The sequence below is a fragment of the Myotis brandtii genome, unplaced genomic scaffold, assembly GCF_000412655.1.
Source record: "Myotis brandtii unplaced genomic scaffold, ASM41265v1 scaffold565, whole genome shotgun sequence".
Classification (NCBI taxonomy): Eukaryota; Metazoa; Chordata; class Mammalia; order Chiroptera; family Vespertilionidae; genus Myotis; species Myotis brandtii.
The window spans coordinates 2,694,743-2,717,736 of NW_005370105.1; the positions used below are offsets into that span (position 1 = coordinate 2,694,743).

The 22,994-nt window shown below is 48.1% G+C and overlaps 1 protein-coding gene across 1 annotated transcript in view; it reads left to right on the forward strand.

Moving 5' to 3' along the window:
* Window positions 1-22,994, forward strand: part of LOC102257347 (dihydropyrimidine dehydrogenase [NADP(+)]) — a 251,999-nt gene that overhangs the window by 219,228 nt on the left and 9,777 nt on the right. The window contains exon 14 of the mRNA XM_014549656.1: window positions 3,297-3,512. Within this exon, the coding sequence (XP_014405142.1) occupies window positions 3,297-3,512 (216 nt within the window). The remainder of the gene's footprint in view (window positions 1-3,296; window positions 3,513-22,994) is intronic.

The following is a 22,994-nucleotide window of genomic DNA, read 5'->3' on the forward strand; positions in this document are numbered from 1 at the left end:
GAACCAGGAGGGCACGATTTGATTCCCGGTCAGGGCCCATGCCCGGGTTTCGGGCTCCATCCCCAGTGTGGGGTTTATAGGAGGCAGTCGATCCATGATTCTCTCTCATCATTGATGTTCCTCTCCCTCTCCCTTCCTCCCTGAAATCAATAAAAATATATATTTTTTTAAATAATAAAATAAATAAAGAGGCCTAATGGATAGGGTTAGGGTCGCAATGTGCCACCACCTGGTTTCTCCCTGCATTCTGTCCCAACCCTCGCCTGTTTCAAAACCTTCTCCCAGAAACACAGGGCTTAGTAGGTCAGCACAAACGCCAGTGCCGCCTGGTAGGTTGTTGACTTACAGTGTTGAGCGTTTTATTCCAGGTCTTCAGATTTAAGGCCGCTGCTGTCACTGTTCTGAAATGTCAGCCTCCTTTATTTCCCCCCAGCACTCGCACCTCGACCGCTCGGCCCCTTTGTGCTCTATGGACTTGGTGTCGGCACCACCCTGTGCCAGGCACCAGGCGGTTCTCTCTTTGGCCATTGACATTGACATCTTGTCTCCACGGGTCACCACCTTTTCCCCTGGGTCTGTGAACACAGTCATTGTTACCTTCTTGATTGACACCTTGGAAATTTTGTAAACATGTTATATATTATTTGGGGGGATCCTTGGCTAACTGACATTTCTTAAAGCCAGTTCACGATTCTTTCCTTCTAAAACACCCTTGGGCCCTGCCGGCGTGGCTCAGTGGTTGAGTGTCGACCTATGAACCTGAACCAGGAGGTCCGGATTCGATTCCTAGTCAGGCCACATGCCCGGGTTGCAGACTCCATCCCCAGTAAGGGGGTGTGCAGGAGGCAGCTGATCAGTGATTGTCATCATTGATGTTTCTATCTCTCTCCCTCTCTCTTCCTCTCTGAAGTCAATAAAAATACATTTAAAAATTTTTTCAAACACCCGTGGGTGCATGATGCAGGGGCTCTGTGCCATGGGCCCTGCGCTGCTTCCTCATTGGACGATGCTACCATCAGTGGGAGGCGAAAGAAACCAATGTTATTGCTGAAGTTCAGTGGGTACATTGGACCATTCATTTCAAAGTCAAAGAGAGAATACTCTTCATGCATCAGTGACTTGGGCTCCTCCTCCTGGGACCTGCTCAGATGCTGTTTCAGGGCAGGGGCCTCCATGGGTACCTCAGGGAGACCCGCCCGGCCCCGCCCACAGCACGTCCGGCCCACATACTCTGCATTCTGTTTCTGAGCAGAACCCAGGTAAAGACATACTGTCTGGGGGTTCCGGATCCAATTCCAATGTGTTTGTGTCGGAGGCAGGTTCCCCACACCAGCAGGCCATGTTCAGGACGTTGGGTGTCCTACAGTTTAACTCAGTGCTGACAGCATCTTCCTGGAGATGGTGTCAGATCCCACAGGTGAGGGGTCAGTCCTACACGATGCCTGTCACAAGCCCCGGTTCTCACCTGTGCTTCCGACCAACTACAGATCGGAGGTTCCAGTGACGCCCCCGGCACAGGATGCCAATCCCACGCCCGGGTTGTTGCCTGCACTTCTGGCTGAGGGCGGCTGTCCATCAGAGCTTCCCCCGCCCCTTCCTTGGGTTCAATTAATTGGCTAGAGCAGCTCACAGAACTGGGAGTAAGTTAGTAAGTTCCAAAGCAATGTTTTTGTTATAAACGACAAATATCACACACATACACACACACACACACACACACACACACACACTCTTTGATGTATTTTTTTGTGTTGTTTTTTTTAAATATTTTTATGGATTTCAGAGAAGGGAGAGAGAGAGAGAAAGATAGAAACATCAATAGTGCAAGAGAATCATGGCTTGGCTGCCTCCTGCCCACCCCCTCCTGGGGATCGAGCCTGCAAACTGGGCCTGTGCCCTGACCAGGAATACAACCATGACCTCCTGGTTCATAGGTCGACCTCCAACCACTGAGCAACCCGGTCAGGTGGTTATTTGTCTCCTTCCTTGCCCACCATCACACCGTAACTATAAAGATCCATGAGACCAGAAAATGTCCTTTGATCACTGCTGTGTGCCCAGCACCTGTCACATTGCCTAGTGTATAGCAGGCTTTTCATACATAGTGCTGCCTAAAGCGGCGTCAGGGCCCATAGTCCGGGCAGAGGTGGAGTTTCAGCGGAGAAAAGATGCCAGTGATTTGCATGAAGATAATTTAAGTTTGTACCCTTCTTCACTGCTCAGGTTCCAATATCTTATTACAGGCAGCGAGACTATATCCTTTAAAAGGAGAATAAAATGGGGTCGTTATTTTTAAAGAGACATTTCTATCACCTCATGTCTTTCTAAAGTTTTCATTACGAACAGTCGCCGAGGAATGGAGGGCCGGCATCTGATCTTACGTTATAATTGCACTCCCTGTTCCCGGGCCTTTTCCTCGGAGCAGCGCCTCCACATTAGTTCCGCCTTTGCAGGTGGTGTTCTTTCCTCCCCTCCATAGATATTTCTCCAAAAGGCGAGGAAACGGAGCTCGAGCTAGTGAATGCGCTAATCCAGCCCACGAATTACTCAGCCGCAGGTAGCTCCACGGGGCTGGTGATCTTCACCTTAGAATAGCCTTAGCATGGCTGCTTCCGGAGCACTGCCCCAGAGAGGGCCCCTCGTAGCCACATCACAGTGAAACCCAGGAGAACGAGGGAGGGAAAGCCGCCCCCACCCCCACGGGTTCACATCCGATGGAACATGGTGATGGCGATTGTCTCTTCTTCAGCGAATCGAGCACCACCCATGGCCTCGCTTTTCACGGGGCTGTTTTTGTTTTCCAAAAAAAATTCCACACAAGTTAGGGGAAAATGCAGTTGAATACCTAATTATGATGTGATTTGCTTTTCCCCAATAACATATCATTACACATGCACACTTCTCTGTCATTCCATGACCCGGCCAGGTGTAACAGGACAGGGCCCGGGAGAGAGTGATGATGGAATAACATCATCATGGGCCATGATAGTTCAAGATTCTATTTGTTTTCTTTCCATCGGCCTGAGGGCTGAAGGGTTCCAGGTTTGATTCCCAGTCAGGACACATGCCCGGGTTGCGGGCTCCATCCCCAGTGGGGGGCGTGCAGGAGGCAGCCGGTCCATGATTCTCTCTCGTCGTTGACGTTTCTATCTCTGTCTCCCTCTCCCTCCCTCTCTGAAACCAATAAAAACATAAAAAAATAAACTACACGAATTCACATGCTGGGTTTTGTGAAAGATGATGTGGGGAAATCAGTGATGACACAAGACCAACCCTGGCTGCTTGCTCTCCCGCAGTCCCAGTTCGCAGCCGCCGTTCCCGCCAGGCCCGCGCTGCCCCTCTTCCACACGCCCATCGACCTGGTGGACATCAGCGTGGAGATGGCGGGGCTGAGGTTCATCAATCCTTTCGGCCTCGCCAGTGCGACGCCCGCCACCAGCACCACGATGATCCGCAGGGCCTTTGAGGCCGGCTGGGGCTTCGCCCTGACCAAGACGTTCTCTCTGGACAAGGTAAGAAAATGCTCCTGAGCCGTGTTTCATGTCTAGCGTGTGTTCCCATGAGGGCATAAGCCCTGTAGTGGGAAGATTCTAATGACCAAGCAGTGATCGTTAAGAAACTACCGGGCGAGACCTGTGAGTTCACATCCGTCTGTACTTTCCTTCTATTCCTTCTGTCCCATCGAAAGTGGGGTGCGGGTGGGGGGAGGTGTGGGGGGAGCATCTGTTTCTCATTTTGTTTTGTCTAGAAAGCATCAAAACTATAAGCATTACATAAGCGGCTGTCTCATTTAAGAATCACCATCACACGAGTTCTTATTCATTGTTTTGTGATTTCTGGGCATGTGTGAGTGAGGACATGGGCCCCCACTCACAGGGAGACAGTGGGGTGGTCTGCACGTCGTCCCGGGATCGAGTTCATGTCGGAAGGAGTCTCGGGGTAAGTCATTGGTGCTGGTCACACGTAAGATTTTTCTCGAATTTTTAAATGCAGACACTTTGCCCCAAACACATCGGCTTGAGTTTCATTTGGCGTCGCGGTGGACTCTGCGCTCAAGCTACCCGCACGCAGACCTCGAAGAAAACAACCCACAGATTCCAGTCGATTCACTCTCTTAAAGGACACGAAGCACACGGGTGTGTGCGACCCGAGTGGGAGGAGCCAGCGGAGGGTGCCTCCTCCCATGGCTGTGACTCAGGGATGAGCAGCAGAATCGAACATTTCTGAAACCTTTATTGATGGAATTTTAAATGCGCAACCTATTGATGTATTTAGTGCTGACTGGTAGTTAGTAATAATTAATGTATAAGAATGTGGGGATCCAGTGACTAGGAAAAGAGTATCATTATTTAAATCAGCCTGGTCCTCAGGCAAAGAAAATAATAGGGAACAGATCTGCCCATTAAGCACACTCTGCTGCTTCCCCGGAAGGCTCAGTCGCGGGCACCATTACGGCGAGAACGCGGGCAGCTTGACGAGGGGCGGTGAGCAAGCGGAGTCAAGAAAATCCAGGGAAGCCTCAGAAGTTAGGAGAACCACAGCGTGAGGAAAAGACTCCGTGAATATATTATGTTTAAGTAGCTAAAGGGAGGTCCTTTTTCCAAAAAAATATTGGCTGAATGTCTAGAAATATTCTGCTGAAGCAACGGGTGAAAACATATAGAACGCAGTGAATTAAGCTGTAGAATATCCAGGCACCATTACGGCGAGAACGCGGGCTGTCTCCCCGGCAGCTTGACGAGGGGCGGTGAGCAAGCGGAGTCAAGAAAATCCAGGGAAGCCTCGGAAGTTAGGAGAACCACGGCGTGAGGAAAAGACTCCGTGAATATATTATGTTCAAGTAGCTAAAGGGAGGTCCTTTTTCCAAAAAATATTGGCTGACTGTTTAGAAATATTCTGCTGAAGCAACGGGTGAAAACATATAGAACGCAGTGAATTAAGCTGTAGAATATCCTTAATCGATTGTTCACAACCTTGTGGAATATTGATCCCATATTTGTCTTTGTTTCAATCCATCCTTTACGGAGGGCTCAGAAGCCATCATCAGAGGTTGAACCCCCTGGGGAACACGGAGCCTCTGATAGCCCTGAACGGCGACATCGGTTACAGCACGTTAGCATGTTTATATGTAAGCCCAAATAGGTTGCTCATCGGGGACTCCTGAGGAAGTGTCGCCAAAATAAAACACAAGCAAACAAGCCACAGCAGCCAGTGTTTGCTCTGGAGCTGCTGTTTTCTTTTGCTTGCAAATTGAATTCTGGTTCATCAGAGAAACCTGCCTTCCCTCCGCCGGCGACAGCCATCGATTCGGGGCGCCGTCTCCTTCCGCAGCCCAGGGCAGCCCCCTTTATTAAGGCCAGCAGCAGAAGCCACTGTGGCCACTCACTCCCTCCTAACCCTCCAATTGGAATCTAATCTCTCAGTTCCGGAGACTGTGGGGCCATTTCCGAAGGACAGTGATGAGCAAATGCAAATTAAATTTGGCACATAAAACAGAAGGGTGGGGTCAGGACGCGCTCTGTCACCCCTGAGGTGGGGGGGCGCACAGAGTATCTGTGCAAGGCTGTCTTAAGTGCACCTGTGAAGCTCGTACCGACCGACCGAAGCAATGATGTCACCCCGGGTTATATAACGCCCGTTTCAAAAGCAGTGATTTTCCATGCAGGCTTTTGCCCACTAGCCTACTTGCTTCCTAGAGATTTATTATTATGTTTGTTTGTTTGTTTCTTACATTGTCCCTAGTTACTAATGATGCCTGTTGTGAATAGAGAATTGCCTGTTGAGCTTTGGTGCCTTCCCACGTTTGAAATGCTGCGTATACTCCCCAGTGGCACACACACAGGCTCTACGTCCGTTCCCGGGGTGTAAGCGCCCTACCTCTGTGTGACGTCAGAGCACAGCAGCTTAGATGCGCCCCCGGCCGGCCGGCCACTTATTATGCCAACGCAAGACTGCTCAGCGGGTGCTAACACGCAGAATCCTGGCATTTGCAGTGTGGGTGCTCTTCACATGACAGAGGTTATTCGTGCCGTTTTGTTATCATAGGAAATATTGATATTTCACGATACAGTTTTGATGCAGCGCCGTTTGCCGAGCCTACGTGAGACAGAGAAATTACAAGCCTGCCGGGAGGTCGGAGGTCGTAGAGATGAGAGCCCTGGCGGGGCAGTGCTGGAAGCTGTGTCCTCCTGTCCTGCTGGGGGCGAGGGAGTTAAGGGGGCTCCCCAGATTGGCAGCTGAATATGGCACTGATTCCTACAGCAGATGTGTTCAGGGGACTTTCTTTATCAGGGGGCAGTTTGGAACATGCGTTTGATTTCCATCCGGTAGATCTCTCTATGCTCTTGGCGTTTCTCGGGGCCGGATTGAGGCCTCAGGCTGCGGCCACGGAGACCAGGGCCTTCCAGGGAGACGCCGTGGCTCTCTCGGCGCAGAGAAACCCTATCGCTCCCTGCGCGGCCTGTGTAACGGCTGCATGGGCTTGCTGTAGGGAGGCGAGTGATCAGACGTCCCATGTCAGCTGCAAAAAGATCTGTGTCTGCTTTTGTGTGAAATGACGTGGAAGATGGCTTCCTCCCCGGTCCGTCATTCCTACCGTGTCCCCGCTTCCCGGCTCTCCTTTCCTCGGTCCTGCTCATGCTTTAGGAGGAGGATGTTTACAGTGCTGCCACCAAAATGCTTAAATACATCTCAGATCAGTTATTGTAAGTACATATTGAGTTCAGGTTGACATTTCGAAAAGGTGGGAGAGAAATCAACCTGCCTCCCTCGGTTTAAGCTAAACTATCGGGACATACCAGAGAAATGCTCAGTGTAACTGGGCAGGTTACATAAAGTAACTCCTGACCTGTGTTCACATTATGCTGATGGGAAATCAAAACATTTTGTTTTTGCCTGGCTAGTGGTTGAGCATCGACCTATGAACCAGCAGGTCACGGTTCAATTCCTGGTCAGGGCACATCCCCAGGGTGCGGGCCCGATCCCCAGAAGGGGATGTGCAGGAGGCAGCCGGCCAATGATTCTTTCTCAGCCTTGATATTTCTTTCTCTCTTGCTCTCTCCCTCTCCCTTCTTCTTTCTGAAATCAATAAAAACATTAAAAAAAACTTTGTTTTTGTTAATTACATCGTAACTTCTCTTCATCTCAGGTAGCTACACATTACATACTGCAAACATATAACATCTAACTCCAGGTTGCATATACCTTCACCACAACACAGATAAATCAGGAAGTGTTTATCACTCTCCTAACCCAAGTTCAAGCCTAAGCGAAATTTCATTCTATCTATAAGTTCTATTTAGATATTAGTGAACTTGGGATTGATTTTTAGTAACAAAATGTCTTAGATGCATGTATGTCATTGTAATAACGTCAAATGATTGGATAAGTAGGTGAACACATGATGAGTTTCAACATAAAATACTGAAAAGTAAACACAGAAATATTAAAGGCTCTTCATTATTTCTTTGGACTCAAAGTATTGATTGTAGCTGTTTCCATCAAATCCAGCCTCGTGGCACATCCACGCTCAGTGCCCAGGAAGAGTGTGATAAATGCGTCACAAATATTTGTTGCCTAAGCGAGTGAATAAATGAATAAATGGGTTTCTCTCAGCGGCATATTGAAGGTTTTTTTTTTTAAGGCCGTGTGAACAGACAGTTAACACCTAAAACATTGACTGCTCTGAGTATTGCTCCCAATCAGAGGCGAAAAGGCCAATTTAAAATGTTCACATCCTGTGTTTCTTTCTAGAGTGTGTGTCCATGTGAACATGGTCAGGACACATGCCCGGGTTGGCAGGGCACGTGCCCGTGGGATTTCTAAGCGTGTGGGTTCTAAGGCAGACACAGGTTGTTGAGTGAGCCTTAAAAAGGTTAAGAAGGCAGAGAAGGTGGGGGAACAGATCAGCGTGGCACAGGGTGAGGAAGAGACGTGGACATTGTCTGGCCACTGTCCCAGGCCTGTGTCCGTAGCCCTGACAGAAGAGACACGCTGCTCTTGAATGCTTCCAGGGACACGGAACATGCGGAGTCCTGAGGGCGGTGCAGCCTGTCCAGCTGGGCACGGGTCCTTGAGGAAAGCCGGCCTCTATTGATCACCAGCAATATTCCTTCCTGCCCCTGGCTCTGCCACTGAACCACAGGGCTGCTTTCTCCATCACGCATGTCAGCCCACCCACAGGGAGCGGCCGGCAACAGCCAGTGACCTGCTGTGGGTTCTGCAGGTGGGCAGGCCGCCTGGAGCCTCGCGGGCAGGGCTGGGCCTGGCTCTCCACGCCACGTGGTCTCGTCCTCAAGGACAGGGCGCTGGGCTTGCTGGCGGGGCGGCCGTGTTTTTCACAGGCAGGAGGGGACGTGGCGAGGCCGCTCCCTTGTCCTATCGGCAAGCCTTTCCTTTCCTTTTCTTCCTGAAGAGTTCGGCTGTCCTTCCCAGAACAAGATCTGCAGACTTTTTACCCTGTAGGTGGTCCGTTCTTCCATGCGGATCTCAAGACACTTGGTTCAGTCCATATGATCGTAGTTGCCCACGTTGGCACAGATGGCGAGCACCTGTCAAGCAGGCGGGAACGCAGGAGTCAGGTCAGGACTGTACGTGCTGAAAGTAACCCTTAGCCTTGTTAGGAAACACTTCACAAACATGTTACACAGCCGTGGTCTAGAGGCTGGGTACGTCTGTTCGGATTACAATCCGGAAAAATCACAATTACTTTTGCAGTGCGTTTTAGCAATAAAGATCTGTACTTTCTTAAAGATTAAATGAAACATTTATTTTACCATTGAGTTTCTCCATGACCTTAGCGTGGAAGTCTATGAAACCGCAAATGAACAGCAGCCAATGCATTATTTCCCCTGCTGTAGTTCTAGTTTCAGATTCGGCCCCTCACTGATTTCTCCGTACAGAGTGGTATTATCTCCTGATGTCTACCTACGCATAAAAATAAGGGATTATAAATATATAAACATATTCTACATCAGTGTCTCATCAGGGAGATGCTGAAATCCTAAAACTACAAATAACATCCGTGTAGGAATAGTTTGGTTTTCACCCAGCTAGTTGCTCTCGTGTGTGACTTAGATTGATTTTCTTGAAATCCAGAATGGACTCATGGTCCAGTGAGGAAGGATGGGTTTATTCGAAGGCTGTCATTTACCTGTGGTCCTCCTGTGGGAGATTTCATCCACATGTCCAAGACCACTGAGCCAATTCTGCTATGAAGCCATCCTGGTGGCTTCAGCGACAAAACAATGCCTGTGTGTTTTCACGCCCTTTTGTGCACACACTTGCAATATTGAAGCTAAATCTTGCAAATTAGAATGTGTAATAAAAGCTACATCCCGGCGCTCCCCAAAGTTCTAAGCGAATTACCATTTGGAACCGCGCCATGGATCCCAGACTTTGTTCAATAGAAAAATATAGATTACGTTTCCACACACAGAGAAATGCATGTACTTCTAGCATTACGTGTAAATCCTTTCATTGTAGCCAACTATATTTTTAACCAGGTACATTGTTAAAGCTACTTAAATTGCTCTCAGGGTTTTGGTTTTTTTGACCTTTATTTCACATTTTGGGCTCGTTGACTACGAAGCAGGCCAATCAATTTTCCAATATAATTACGTCTTCACTTTTTTTCTGTTTCAGGCAGTGATTTCACACTTGTTAATTAGTTAATCATTTTGGTCGAGTGGACGAGGGGAGACTCAAATAGACTTTTTAATAGTGTAAATCGACATGTACAAGATGATCTGGGTTAGCTGGTGGAAGAACCTCACCTGAAATGGAAAATACCTCTTATTCACTTCTCTTTTGGTTTGTTTGTCTTGTAAGCAATTGGTGTCAGGGTCCATGGAAAATTCTCATACTTAATAGCTAAAGGAAATTTCCTTAAAGTGTAATCCTGCCGCTTAAAGAACTCATTCTATCCTTATCCTGTCTCACATCATTCTTTCCCAGGTTTTTACACTTAATGAATAAAAAATATCCACATTCTGGGTATGTTTGGATGGTACAGTCTTCGGTTGAAATTAATGCAGTTTGGATTCTAGTATGCCCTCTTTGCCTGTGTAGTTTGCTGCTTTTTTGTTGTTGTTGTTTACTGGTTTTTAACAAGGTTTGTAGTCATTACTCTGTAGGCATACTCTTACCCTCCCTTAAAAACTTTAAATCCAAAACCCAGTGATTATCTCACTGTCAAATTTTATTAAAGACATACGTACTGAGAGGGGTGGTTGGTCGCTTTGATCTTTGCTTGGAGTGACCTCCTCCAGTTACTTCCTTGTAGCTTAGTGGAACACTAGAGTAACCTTTGAATGGAGTTGGGAAGCCCCCTGGCCTTTTGTATAGAATGGATAGGATTGGGACCAAATAATATATAAACAGATGTTAGATGACAATAAAGAGAGGTACCTGGGAAAAAGGAAAAAAAAAAAAAAAAGACATACGTACTGTCCGGCCAGTGTGGCCCAATGGTTGAGCATCTGCCTGTGGACCCAGAGGTCTTTGGTTCGGTTCCCAGGTTGTGGGCTTGATCCCCAGTAGGGAGCATGCAGGAGGCCGCTGAAGTATGTTTCTCTCTCATCCATGTTCCTCTTTCTCTATCCGTCTCCGTTCCTCTCTCTCCCAAATCAATAAAAATATTTCTAAGAAGGCATAGGTACTTACACGTTGGGAGACTTTCCATTTTAAAATTGCAATTCTCCTTGGGCTCCTTCTCCTTTTGACTTACAATGGACCACAGTCCAGTCCCGCTGCTCCTGGAGGTGGGCGTGATCCGATGCTCCAGGCAGTGAAATCTTCAGCCAAACGGCCTTTTCCCGCACCAGTTACCTCCCCTGGCCCGGCCTCCCCCCCATCTGTGCCTACACTTGAGCTAAGTCCACTGCCCTTTCCCTCCGGTTCTGCTTAATCCTTTGGAAGTTTTCCACAAAATCCCATATGTTTGGAATGACTCATCATGACTCTTCTGCCAGATCCTCCCTCAATTAAAGTTTAAATTTATCTAAAAATGTCAGCCTGCCTGTCATTGGCCAGCGCTGTATCCTGAGAGCACTTCCTACTGTCCTGTACATATAGATGCAGAAATGACCTTTGCTCCAGAAAACATAACTCTAGTTCACGTTCAGAGAGTAGACACAGGATGGCTGAAGGTTAACATCGGGCAGCAGGATTCTTAGACTAAAACTGTTCCTTACTAAGCAGAGCTTCCCCCTCAATTGTTTTTTCCATTTAAATTTTCAGTATTGAAAGTATCACATATGGCCCCTTCCCCCCACCCCCCATTGACCCCTTCCAGCCCACCTGCCAGTATGCATAAAAGTTCTTTGGTAAATCTCTTCCCACCTTCCCCTCTCCCCTTCCCTCTGAGATTGGTCAGTCTGTTCCATGCTTCCATGTCTCTGGACCTGTTTTGTTCCTTAGATTCCATATGTGAGTGAGTTCATGTGATACTTGCCCCTCAATGTTGTAAGCAGGGCGATGACAGCGGGGCGGAGCTGGGTCTTTGTTGGAGGTAGGAGGGCGAGCACATGCCGTCCCTGGCCCGATGGGCCCGGCATATCCAGGGTTCAGCCCCTGAATGTTACGTTAGTAGCCTTAGAGACTGTGGGAAAGGCTGCGTACTTACTAGTAGGCACGGAGCTTCAACGGGATTGTATAGACAACAGGAGCCTCAAGAGGTGTCAGCTGAGCAATCACATAATTCAGTGTGGAAGTCGCTGCTAATCATAGCGTCACTCCCACTCCTCATCTCAGTAATACCTTCTGCGTTTCCCCTCACGCAGGCTCTCTCCCGGTTCAGCCAGTCCAACCACCGGGCTTGTGTTTGCATCACCTATGCCTTCATTTCCCGTTCCACATTTTTAAACTTCTGTTCAGATAGGAAAGGGCCAGTGGTGACCCGAGGCCTCGTGGCTTTGTCGGCCCACGGCTGTCTTCTCTTTATTCTCTGGCTGTTGCACAATCTCACTCCACTGACGGCAGAGTGGGTTCTCTCTGTGTTTATCCTTTAGTTCCTCTCCCTCACGTAAGCCTCTGGGGGGCGGGCCCTGTGACCTTCCGGTGAAGGAGTCAGAAAGTGCCCGTTGACTAGTTCCCTATGGAATCAGCCAGAATGCTGGGTTTTGAAATGTAACACATCTATTTTATTTTAATTTATGGATTTCAGAGAGAAAGGGAGAGGGTGAGGGAGAGATATAAACATCAAAGATGAGAACCATTGATGGGCTGCCTCCTGCATGCCCCACCCTGGGGATGGAGCCCTCAGCCTGGGCATGTGCCTGGACCAGGAATTGAACCGTGACCTCCTGGTTCATAGGTCCATGCTCAACCACTGAGCCACGCCGGCCAGGCTGAAATGTAATACATCGTTGAGCAATGTCGTGAATGTTGACTTGGCAAATGTCACTACTTGGTGATGAACAACTGCACTTTCTTGGATAAATACCATGTTTGCAGCTTTCATGTCCTTCTTTGGGAGACCGACAGGTTTTAGGCTCTTTTCCGGGAGTGCATCCTCGGGTTCTTCAGCACTTCCTCCCTCCATGGGAGCCTCCCCTATAGGAGGCGATGTTTTACCCTACATTTTAAGTTGTGGTTTTTATAGTAAATCATATCAGTTATTATTCACATATTTGCTCCCCACCTATAAAGACCTCAGGCATTGGTAGAGTCAATATTCTACATTTGGTCTCCCTTTGTTAATGGGATTTAGTCTAGTAGGTTTGTTACCATTGTCATTAGCTAGTTATTAATGTTCATAATAGGCAGAGAGCAAAGGGGAGGCCAGACATGATCAGCATGGCCATCTGGGCAGCTTCACCAGGAAGCTGCAACTCACACTCCCCAGGGAGCCACCGGGCCACTCCCCACAGATCACTGGGGAAGGGGTCCAGCAAAGGGGGAGGTGGGCGCAGGCGCAGTGAAGTTGGGATGATGCAGGGGAAGTGCTTGTCTGTCAGTCTAACCTGGGAACAAAGATCATTGGCTGGCCCAAACCGGTTTGGCTCAGTGGATAGAGCGTCGGCCTGCGGACTGAAAGGTCCCAGGTTCGATTCCGGTCAAGGGCATGTACCTGGGTTGCGGGCACATCCCCAGTAGGAGATGTGCAGGAGGCGGCTGATCGATGTTTCTCTCTCATCGATGTTTCTAACTCTCTATTGCTCTCCCTTCCTCTCTGTAAAAAATCAATAAAATAAAATTTAAAAAAAAAAAGGTCATTGGCTGGAGGGGCAGAGGCCCTGCAAGCGCACAGAGTGTGGGGTTACATGATAAAGGAGTGCGCTCTCTGTTCCCCTTGCCTCCCCCTGCTTCCTGGCCCTCACCTGTCTCCCTCCACACCCGTGAGGCCCTCGGCCCCCACACGCAGGGGACTGCAGCTGGGAGGCCAGCTCCTGGGCAGGACTGCGCTTCAACATGGAGTGCAGGCTCCAGGCGTGGCGTTAGCCAGCTCTCTCTGCTGATGACAAAACGGGACTTTTTCATGGTGGGATGGAGGGAGACGGGATCTCGGAAACTCCACAGAAATAAAACTTCCCACAATAGCTCATCCTCCTGTGGGGGGCTCAGTAAAGTCTTATTCCAGCAGCACCCCAAGAAGCCCACTTCCACCAGTAACGGGTCTACACAGATCAAAAATTTTACTCAAATGACCGTAGACAGAGCCCGTCGCAGAGCATAACAGAACGTTCAGTGCAGAGCGCTTTACCTTAAAATGTGAACTGAGACATGGGAAGAAGTTGGTCCTCTTGCATTCCTGGAGCAGGTACCTAGAGTATCTCCAAGGTAGGACCACCCACATTCATAAAAGACAAGTTTCCAAGCAGCTCGGTGATTGGACAGGTTCCGCCTGGACTGTCCCCTCTGCCATGTCCGATTCCCCACGTCCCTGCCCAGGCCCGCGTGGCGCCAGGTTGAGGCCCGAGGAGCGGGCGCTGGTGCGGCAGAATGTGGAGAGACGGAAGGGCTGTCACAGCAGTCAGTGAGATCTGAGAGGTGTTGACTAATTGCCTGCTAATTACACAGTAAATTGTCTAATTAAGCTGATGGTTAATTAGGGGAGCTTGCACAGCAGTCTTGTGGAATTTGTGTCTGATGTCTGGGAAGCAGCTTGTGTAATTGGCAAACGGGTCGCATTGGCAGGCGTGGGACTGGGGCGCTCACCGCCGCAGACGACAGAGGAAGGCTCTCCTGGAAACAAAAGGGTTGTCACTTTTCTTCCGAGGGTTTTGTTTCCGTTTTGCCGCCGTTCTGAGGTGGGTGACGGGAAACGCATCGGAAGCCTGAGTTGTGTGAGAAAAGGAAGCTGGGAAATGTGCCCCAGCGTGGAAACCGTGCGGCGTGCCTGCCACTCATCAGCTCTGAGGCTCGGTGTCACGTTGGGTTTGTAGACATTTTATTCTTCCAAGTCCTCCTTTTCACATGTGCAGAAAGAAAAAAATATATAATCCCACCCGGCCGGCGTGGCTCAGAGGACAAGCGTTGGCCCGTGAGCCAGGAGATCAGGGTTCTATTCCCAGTCGGGGCACACGCCCAGGTTGCACACTAGGTCCCCAGTAGAGGGCGTGCAGGAGGCAGCAGATCAGTGATTCTCTCTCCTCATTGATGTTTCTATCTCTCTCTCCCTCTCCCCTCTGAAATAAATAAAAACTTATTTTAAAAAAATAATCCCGTGCTTCTAAGGAAAAGAAATACCTCTTTTATAAAAGCCTAAGAATATCATCATGACTGATTAGAACACGTAAGAACTCTGAGTTCATTATTTAATGTTGAGTTTATGCCTCACCGTTCACTATAAAATATTAGACATAATACAGTATGAGTTTGGATAACACTTTAAAGACATAAAAAAAAAGTTTCTTTGCAACAAGAGAATTTTCATTTTATGATATATGCAATTTACCATGCAGCCAGCTTTTGCTTTGAATGGTGTAAATTGTAAATACAAAATATTCCAATACCTAACTAAATCATTTCTGAATGGATGCAAGTATGTTTGATGACTTTACCTGCAAGATCTGAGGCCTTTAACTAGGAAGGATTTGGGAGTCTGTCCTTGGTGGCTGAGGAACTGTAGCTCCGCTGTAAACGTCGTCTGTGGCTGAAACGCACACATGAAAATTCACCCTGTAAATGGGCCACCCGGGCCCAGCGCAGATCACAGGCCCCCGGTAGTGAGGGGGGCACACGCCCAGCACGCTTCGCGAGACGCCTGCACACAGTGACCACTTCTGGACCATTTGCACCACATCCCAGCGCTTTCTGCGGATTTTGAGATAAGATCTTGGATAAAACATTTGGCTGCAGTTGAAGCAACAGGCCACAGGTACACAATGCACCTTGGATTTACACTTTTGTGTTAATAAAGCAAAGGGAAATTTTAAGCATTTGAAAGCTAGATTTCTATGAAACGTTAAAGAAGGCCTTAATTAAAGTACGGTATCTTTTTTTTTTCTGCTCTGCAAGCAAATAAAACGTGTGTCTGTATGTGGTTGGACAGGCATATGTATTTTTTGTTCACACTGTTTTCCACGGAGAATTTGAATTTATGTAAATACTATATGTTTTTAAACAGCAAGAGAGAAATACACATTGTGCACTCTCTAAAATGCCTTTCAATTGGCATTAACCTTGGAGGTATAAGGATGGTACATGAAAATATTTACTATTTTAACACAAAGTGTTTTTCAACCGGCTTTAAAGCAATACTTTAAAATATAAAGTCACCGATATAAAAATGATGTGAAATAAAAAAAAATAACCATTATTTTGAGCACAAAGCAAAATCATATTCATTTCATTTGGAGACTTAGGTTATAAAGTCTTGGAAGATTTATAAGGAAATTATGCAAAATAGAAGAAAAGTGAATTTACCAAAGGAATACAAGGTTAAGCATTGAAATTGCTTCTTTAAAGACGTGTCTCCTGAGGGAGAAAAATCAGATAGAGGTCAGGGTTGCAATCCAAATATTCTACATTTGGATGTACTCAGTTTGTGTGTATGTGTGGGGGGGGGGGGGGGTGTTTTTTTTTCATTTTATTCCTCAGAGAGAGAGAACATAAAAATTTTACTTATTGTGATAAAAGTTTGTATAAAAATAAAAACAGGTAGATCTGGCTATCACTGTAGTTAAAGTTGTAAAGAAGAATTTTTTTTAGAACATAACCTTTAGGAAAAATTCATTTTTTTAGGTTTACATATAAATTTCACTTTTTTCTTTCTTTTATGTCAAAATTCATGTAGTTTCCATTTGTATATAGTTATCACAAGAATAAATTCCTATCTCATGAGACATCTAGTCAACTGTGATACTTTATATTTTGGCCTTTAGATATATATATTTCCTATGTATGAAAATGAGTATGAGCTATGTAGTCATTTTCTTTTTTAATAATTAAAAGATATTTACTTATTGATTTTGAAAGAGAGAGAGACCTGTTTTCACCTATGCATGCATTCACTGGTTGTGTCCTGTGGGATCGAACCCACAACCTTGACACATTGGGATGATGCTCTAACCAACTGAGCTACCTGGCCAGGGATCAGTTTCCCTTTTAATTCCTTGAAAAGTTTTATCCCTGCAATTTAAAAATTGAAGAGCCAAGAAATACAGTATTTAGCAACCTTAGCCATCAGCCTCATTCTAGAATTACTTTGTTTTCCTTTGTAATTTACATATTGTAAAACTCACTCTTTTAAAAATATACATTTCCATGGTTTCTTTTGTATGTTCACAGAGTTGTGTAGCTCTCCTCATGTATTTAATTTCAGCAGATTTTCATCACTCCAAACAGGACACCATACCTGTTAGCAGCCGCCCCCACTCCCCGCACCCCGCAGCCCCTGGAGACCATAATGTGCACTCACCTCGAGGACTTGCCTGTTTTGTATGCAGGAGGTGACCTTGTGTGTCTGCTGGCTTTTACTCAACATAGTGTTTTCAGAGATCATCCATGTTGTAGCATATATCAAACGTCCTTCCTTTTTGTGGCTATATTACATTTTGATTATCCATACATTGGCTTGTGGATATTTGGTTGTGTTTTTTTCCTACTTTTTATCCATAAGTACTATTTTGTTGAATTTTCGGGGATATATTTTTGAGTGGATGTATGTATTCAGTTCCCTTATGAACATAAGTAGGTGTGGAATTACTGAACGAGATGGTAACTCTGTGTTTAACATTTCAATGAGCCATTAAACTGTTCTCCGAGGTGGCTGCGCCCAGGTTCCATGCCCACCAGCCATGTATGAGGTCTGGGGTTCCTTGCCGTACTCACACCATTGTGGTCTTTTCATTACAGCCGTCAAATGAGTGTGAGGTGGGGTCTCACTAGGGTTTTGACTCCTGGTGTGATTGACAACTAGTATCTTCAAAATAAGGCCTATAAGAGCGTGTCGTACACGGCCCTCTATCGTCTCAGCACAACTCTTTTATTTTAAGCCCTGATTCCCTCCCCACCTTTTCACAAAAAGAAAGTTTAACAACAGAAGCCCTAAGTTTTTTAAAATATAAGTGCCAATATATTCTTTTTATGGCCATCCCACTGACAAAGGCACATAAGAGGAGGAATCGGATTCCTGTGTCCTGCGCCAGTCACAGGAACGGGAGGGAGGAAGGAGACTGTCCGTGGCGACCTGTGCTCCCCACCTATAAGGCCCTCAGGCGTCGGGAAGGAAAGGGTCCTCCTTGGAGAAGACCCGCGTGGTTCAGCCGGAGCTGAAAATGCTGGTATTTCTCCAGATGAGGTACCAGTGCAGAGTTCTGCAGTGTGAGTGCCGTGTACTCAGTCTAAAATGAAATCTGACCCCCTGGCCGGCGGGGCTCAGTGGTTGAGCGTCGACCTAGGAACCAGGAGGTCACGGTTCAATTCCCAGTCAGAGCACCTGCCCGGGGTGCGGGCTCGATCCCCAGTTGCAGGCATGCAGGAGGCAGTGGACCAGTGATTCTCTCTCATCGATGTTTCTCTCTCTCTCTCCCTCTCCCTTCCTCTCTCAAAAATCAATAAGAACATTTCTTTTGTAATCTAAAACCAGTTCCGTAGCAGAGCAGGATGTGACATCGTATGATGAACTAACTAGGCATAAACTCCATGAGCATCGCTGTGCGGATCTCACTCACTCCTCGGGGTCTGGCTGTGAAGGACATCTCAGTCACGAGGACGATGTGTCCCCCTCCCTGGCTGAGGCGTGACAAATGGTGCACGAACCGTCCCACACACCACAGATGGGAATGCAAAGGCGATGGAGTCTAGTCCTCCTATATAATAAAAGGCTAATATGCAAATTGCCCCCTCAACTGAAGTTTGACCAGGGGGCGGGGCCGGCTGGCCAACCTCGTGTGTCCCTTCCCCCTGGCCAGCCCGGCCCAATCGGGGCGGCAAGCCGGACCCCACCTGTGCATGAATTCGTGCACCAGCCTCTAGTCAGTGCTAATAAGGCGACAGTGGAGCAGGCCCTGCTGGTGCAGCTCCAAATAGGGCGTTTTCTAACGGTGGGAAGACAGTACCAAGAGGACCAGCTCTGTGTCCAGGAAGTCCGTACCCACATCCAGACGTTTAACTGGCAGTGAGGCGGGGAGGGGACAGGGAGACAGGCAGGCGACACATTTTTACGCTTTATTAAGATGAGGACACTCTGTCTCCTGCTCCCCTGCCCCCCCGTGCCTCCCTGTCCCTCTCCTCCTTCCTCGGGTGGAGCTCGGCCCTTCCCAGAGTCTGCTCAGAATCCAGACGGTACCCGGGTATCGGCCGGGCCCACGCTGGCTTCCACTGTGCGGGCCTCCTTGGACTCAGGAGGTTGCACAACCCCTTCTTACTGGCTTATTTCGCTGAGCAGAATGCTCGCCAGGTCCCAGATGTCCGATTTATGGGACAAGGTTTCCCCTCTGGAGCCCCATAGCTCAGGGTCCTGTCTGGCTCTTGTTGGCAACTGCTGTTGGTTGGCTTTTCTCTCCCTGGCCCTGGTTCCAGTCAGATTTTTCCATTTCATGAGCCCCCAGTCCCAATTCTTGGATTAAAAAAAATGACTCTAGCCCAGTGTTCGGCAAGTTTGCTAGGTTTTAAGTCGAGGTTCCGTGTTGGGTAGAGCAGGTTCAAGTCGAGGGCCCATCCAGGAAGGCCTGTGCCCCTAGCCCGGGGGTGGGCAAACTTTTTGACTCGAGGGCCACAATGGGTTCTTAAACTGGACCGGAGGGCCGGAACAAAAGCATGGATGGAGTGTTTGTGTGAACTAATATAAATTCAAAGTAAACATCATTACATAAAAGGGTACGGTCTTTTTTTTTTTTAGTTTTATTCATTTCAAACGGGCCGGATCCGGCCCCTCGGGCCGTAGTTTGCCCACGGCTGCCCTAGACGCACGCCTTACATTTTTAAACATTAGACATAATCCCAGGAGCAGTGAAAGGGTTTTGCTCTGAATGAAAGTCCGGATCTCCATGGCTACCTTCCCAGCTGCGTTTCCGGGCGGCAGAATCCCAGGGACAATGTTGGCCCCCAGGAGGACCCTGCCCCCGGGCTCCGTGCAGCATTTCAATGCGTCCACGTTAGGGATGAAGCTGAGAGAGCACGGCCTGTGGCTGCTGCCTTCTGCGTGCGTGTTGACGACAGAATGTCTCGCTGCAGCCCGTTCCTTAACGTCCCATAGAGAAGGGTGTAAAGTACAACGGAGAAGTGCATGGTTTAGAGACGCTGAAATGGAAGTTGTTGATTCTAAAAGACATCCTGTCACCGATGAGCGAGGGAGAGAGATCAAACCGGTGAGTCTGGCCAATCCGAGGGTTCGCTCCTGCGTTCCTCTGCTCAGCGCTGTTCCCCCCGGTGCCATTAGCATTTTCATTTCGAAAAATGACAGTCTGCCGTGGAGGCAGTAAAAACGTGCAACCTGTGGTTTAAATTATTGATTTTTTAGAATATTGGAGCGGTATTTCACATGGATTTTGTGAGCGATACTTCTGGGTTGGGGGTTTCAAAGGTAATTTGGTATCCAAAAGCCTGTTCATATTTGAAAGCCTTTCCGTTCCTGGAATTTCCTTAGGCTCGGGGTGATGGGGTGAAACTGTATTGTCTTCAGGATGATAAGTAGCAGATCATTGCTGCTGGGACGTGAAGCATAGATCTGCAGACTGTGTCCTTGGTGATTTATGGTGCATGTTCAGACGGTGAGGTGCTGGCAAAATCAATCTTCATTTGGGCACAAAAGCTAGTTTTGTTTTATTTTTAAAAGTTTATCTTTATTGTTGAAAGTGTTAGAGATGTTCCCTTGGGTTTTTTGTGTGTTTGTTTCCTCATTGACCCCCTCCACCCTGCAGCCACGCCGCCCAGGCCTTCAGCAGATCATTGTCTGTGCCCATGGGTTATACATAGAGCCCGTAGGTTCCCTTGGTAATCTCTCCCCATCCCCCTCCACCCCCACCCTTCCCTCTGAGATTCGCAATCTGTTCCATGCTTCTGTGTCTCTGGATCTATTTTGTTCATCTGTGTATTTTGTTCATTAGATTCCACATCTGCGTGAGATCATGTGATACTTGTCTTTCTCTGACTGGCTTATTTCGCTCAGCATAATACTCTCCAGGTCCCTCCATGCTGTTGCACATGGTAAGAGTTCCTTCCTTTTTACGGCCGCGTAGACAGAACAGTCAGCCACAGCATCAAAAGCAGATTTTAAAACGAAGGAAAGCATACTACGATTTGCAGGCGTCGAAGGTCAGAAGTCTAGCGGAGCGCTAACCCACTGTGATCCGGCCAGCAAGGTGTGGCCCCTTAGGGATGGGTTTTCACACAGCCCCTCCCACTGTGTGACACAGACAGCGAATGTGGCTGCAGGGGTTTGGTTTAAACTCGCTTCGAGTCTCCGATCGCAGCCCACACTCACACAGGAACGGGAAACGTGACGGCGCGGGTTACTGAGGGCTGCGTGTGCTGTGCGGGGAGCTTGTTACGCACAGCATGCCTTGACTTAGGGGAAAAGCTCCTTAAAAATCACATGCTCTCAGCGTGGCTTGGTCCCCAGTCGCCCTAAAGCCGAGCCCCACTGCAGGCCCGGGGTGTGGCCGCACCGAGCTTCCTCCTGGAGAGCGCCCTCGTGTTTTGTGATGACGAGTGCCGCTCAGCAATGGATGAGACTCGTCCGAAGCAAAACCTGCTCTTGCCTCCTGGACACGTGGGAATGAGTGAAAAATACAGCCTCCCAAGCGACCTTCCTGAAGGTGAGGCCACAGAGGGGAGCCCGCCACCCCGTGCAAGGGCGGCCCCGTCACGGTGCTGCTCCCGTGCAAGCGGTGTGACAGCGCCCTCCCCAGGGGCCGCGATGCCACGAATGTTGGCTGGAGGATCTGATGCTGCTACTTTAGGGGGAAATCCACGTTTAATCTGACGGTGCCAAGCCCGAGGACCAAATCCTCCTGTCGAGGCCCCTCCACATCCCCTGAAAACGCCTACAGTGGACACTGCGGTTGAAGCAACGCAGGTGTTCCTGTGACGCAGGCCGTCTGATTTCACCTCTACAGCGGCTCTTGGAAATCACCCCTGTCCACATGGTGTGATAACTGAGGAGAGGGTCGCAGAGACGTGGGAAGCGGTTCCGGGCCGCGTGGCTCAGAGGCGGTGAGGCCAGCCTTCTTGTCGGGGTTTGTCCACCCACAGCCAGGCTTCATGCTGCCCCACGCAGTCTCCCTGACTCTGCAGATGCTGCTTCAAAGGGGCATTGGAGGCCTCGGGAAAAGAACAGGACTCAGAAGAGCAGTGCGGCCTCACAGCTGCACAGTGGAGAGGAGACTTCGTTTTGTTTGTTGGTTTAGTTTCAGCAGTAAAGCCACTCATATCTGCTTCCTTCCCCATCCATTAGGTGCGTCCCTGATGGAAAACAATTTTCCAAATTCTATAAAAAGAGGAATAGAAGGGTGGGACATAAAATAAAGGGATCAGTCCAACAAGAAGAGAGAACATTTGTAAATGTTCGTGCACCGGACGTGCGAGCACCTAAATATGAACAGCAAATATTAACCGGCCTAAATGGAGACGCAGGCAGTCGTACGATACTAGCAGGGCACTCGAAGACCCACCTACCTCAGCGGATAGATCTCCAGACAGAAACTCAATAAGGAAACAGCCTTACATGGACTTAGATATTTACAGAACCTTCCATTCAAAAGCAGCAGAATACATGTTCTTCTCAAGTGCACGTGGAACATTTTCCAAGATAGATCATATGTTAAGGCCACAAACAAATCTTAGTAAATTTAAGTGGACTGAATTGGTATCCAGCATCTCTTCTGACCACAGTAGTGTGAAACTAGAAGTTAAGTATCTGAAAAAAAAAACTGGAAAATTCACAAATACGTGGAGATTAATCAACATGTTACTGAACCACCAATGGATTAAAGAAAGTCAGAAGAGAAATAATAACATGAGACCAATGGAATTTGTAATGTAACACTAAAATTTATGGGATGCAGCAAACACTGTTCTAAGAGGGAAGTTCATAGCAATAAATGCCTGCTTCAAGATACAAGACACAAGAAACGTCCCAAAATAATAACATAATTTTACACCTGAAGAAACTAGAAAAAGAAACACAAATGAAGCTCAAAGGTAGGAGAAGGAAGGGAATAACAAAAATTAAAGCAGAAATAAATGAAATAGAGACTAAAAAGACAGCTTGGGACCGAGAGACTCAGAATCGAGCTCACTTAGCTGGAAAAGGACCTGGTTGGGTCCGTGCAGAGTGACAGAGTGGGAGGGACATGGGTCTCTGTCACGCCTCCTGGCATCCCCGGGCCACGCTACACTGTGGACAGGCATGGTTACCGAGAGGATGCTGACCAGGGGAGGACTCCCACAGACACCGTCAGCTCTGGGCTCCATTGAGACTTTTTACCTGCCAGTCCCTGGCTCCCTCAGGGCCGATCCCTCCACCCTCTGATGGAGCAGCACCTCAGCTATAGATCCCTAGTGACCACACTCCAGGGAAAGTCCAGTCGAGGCCTCAGCAGGACGCT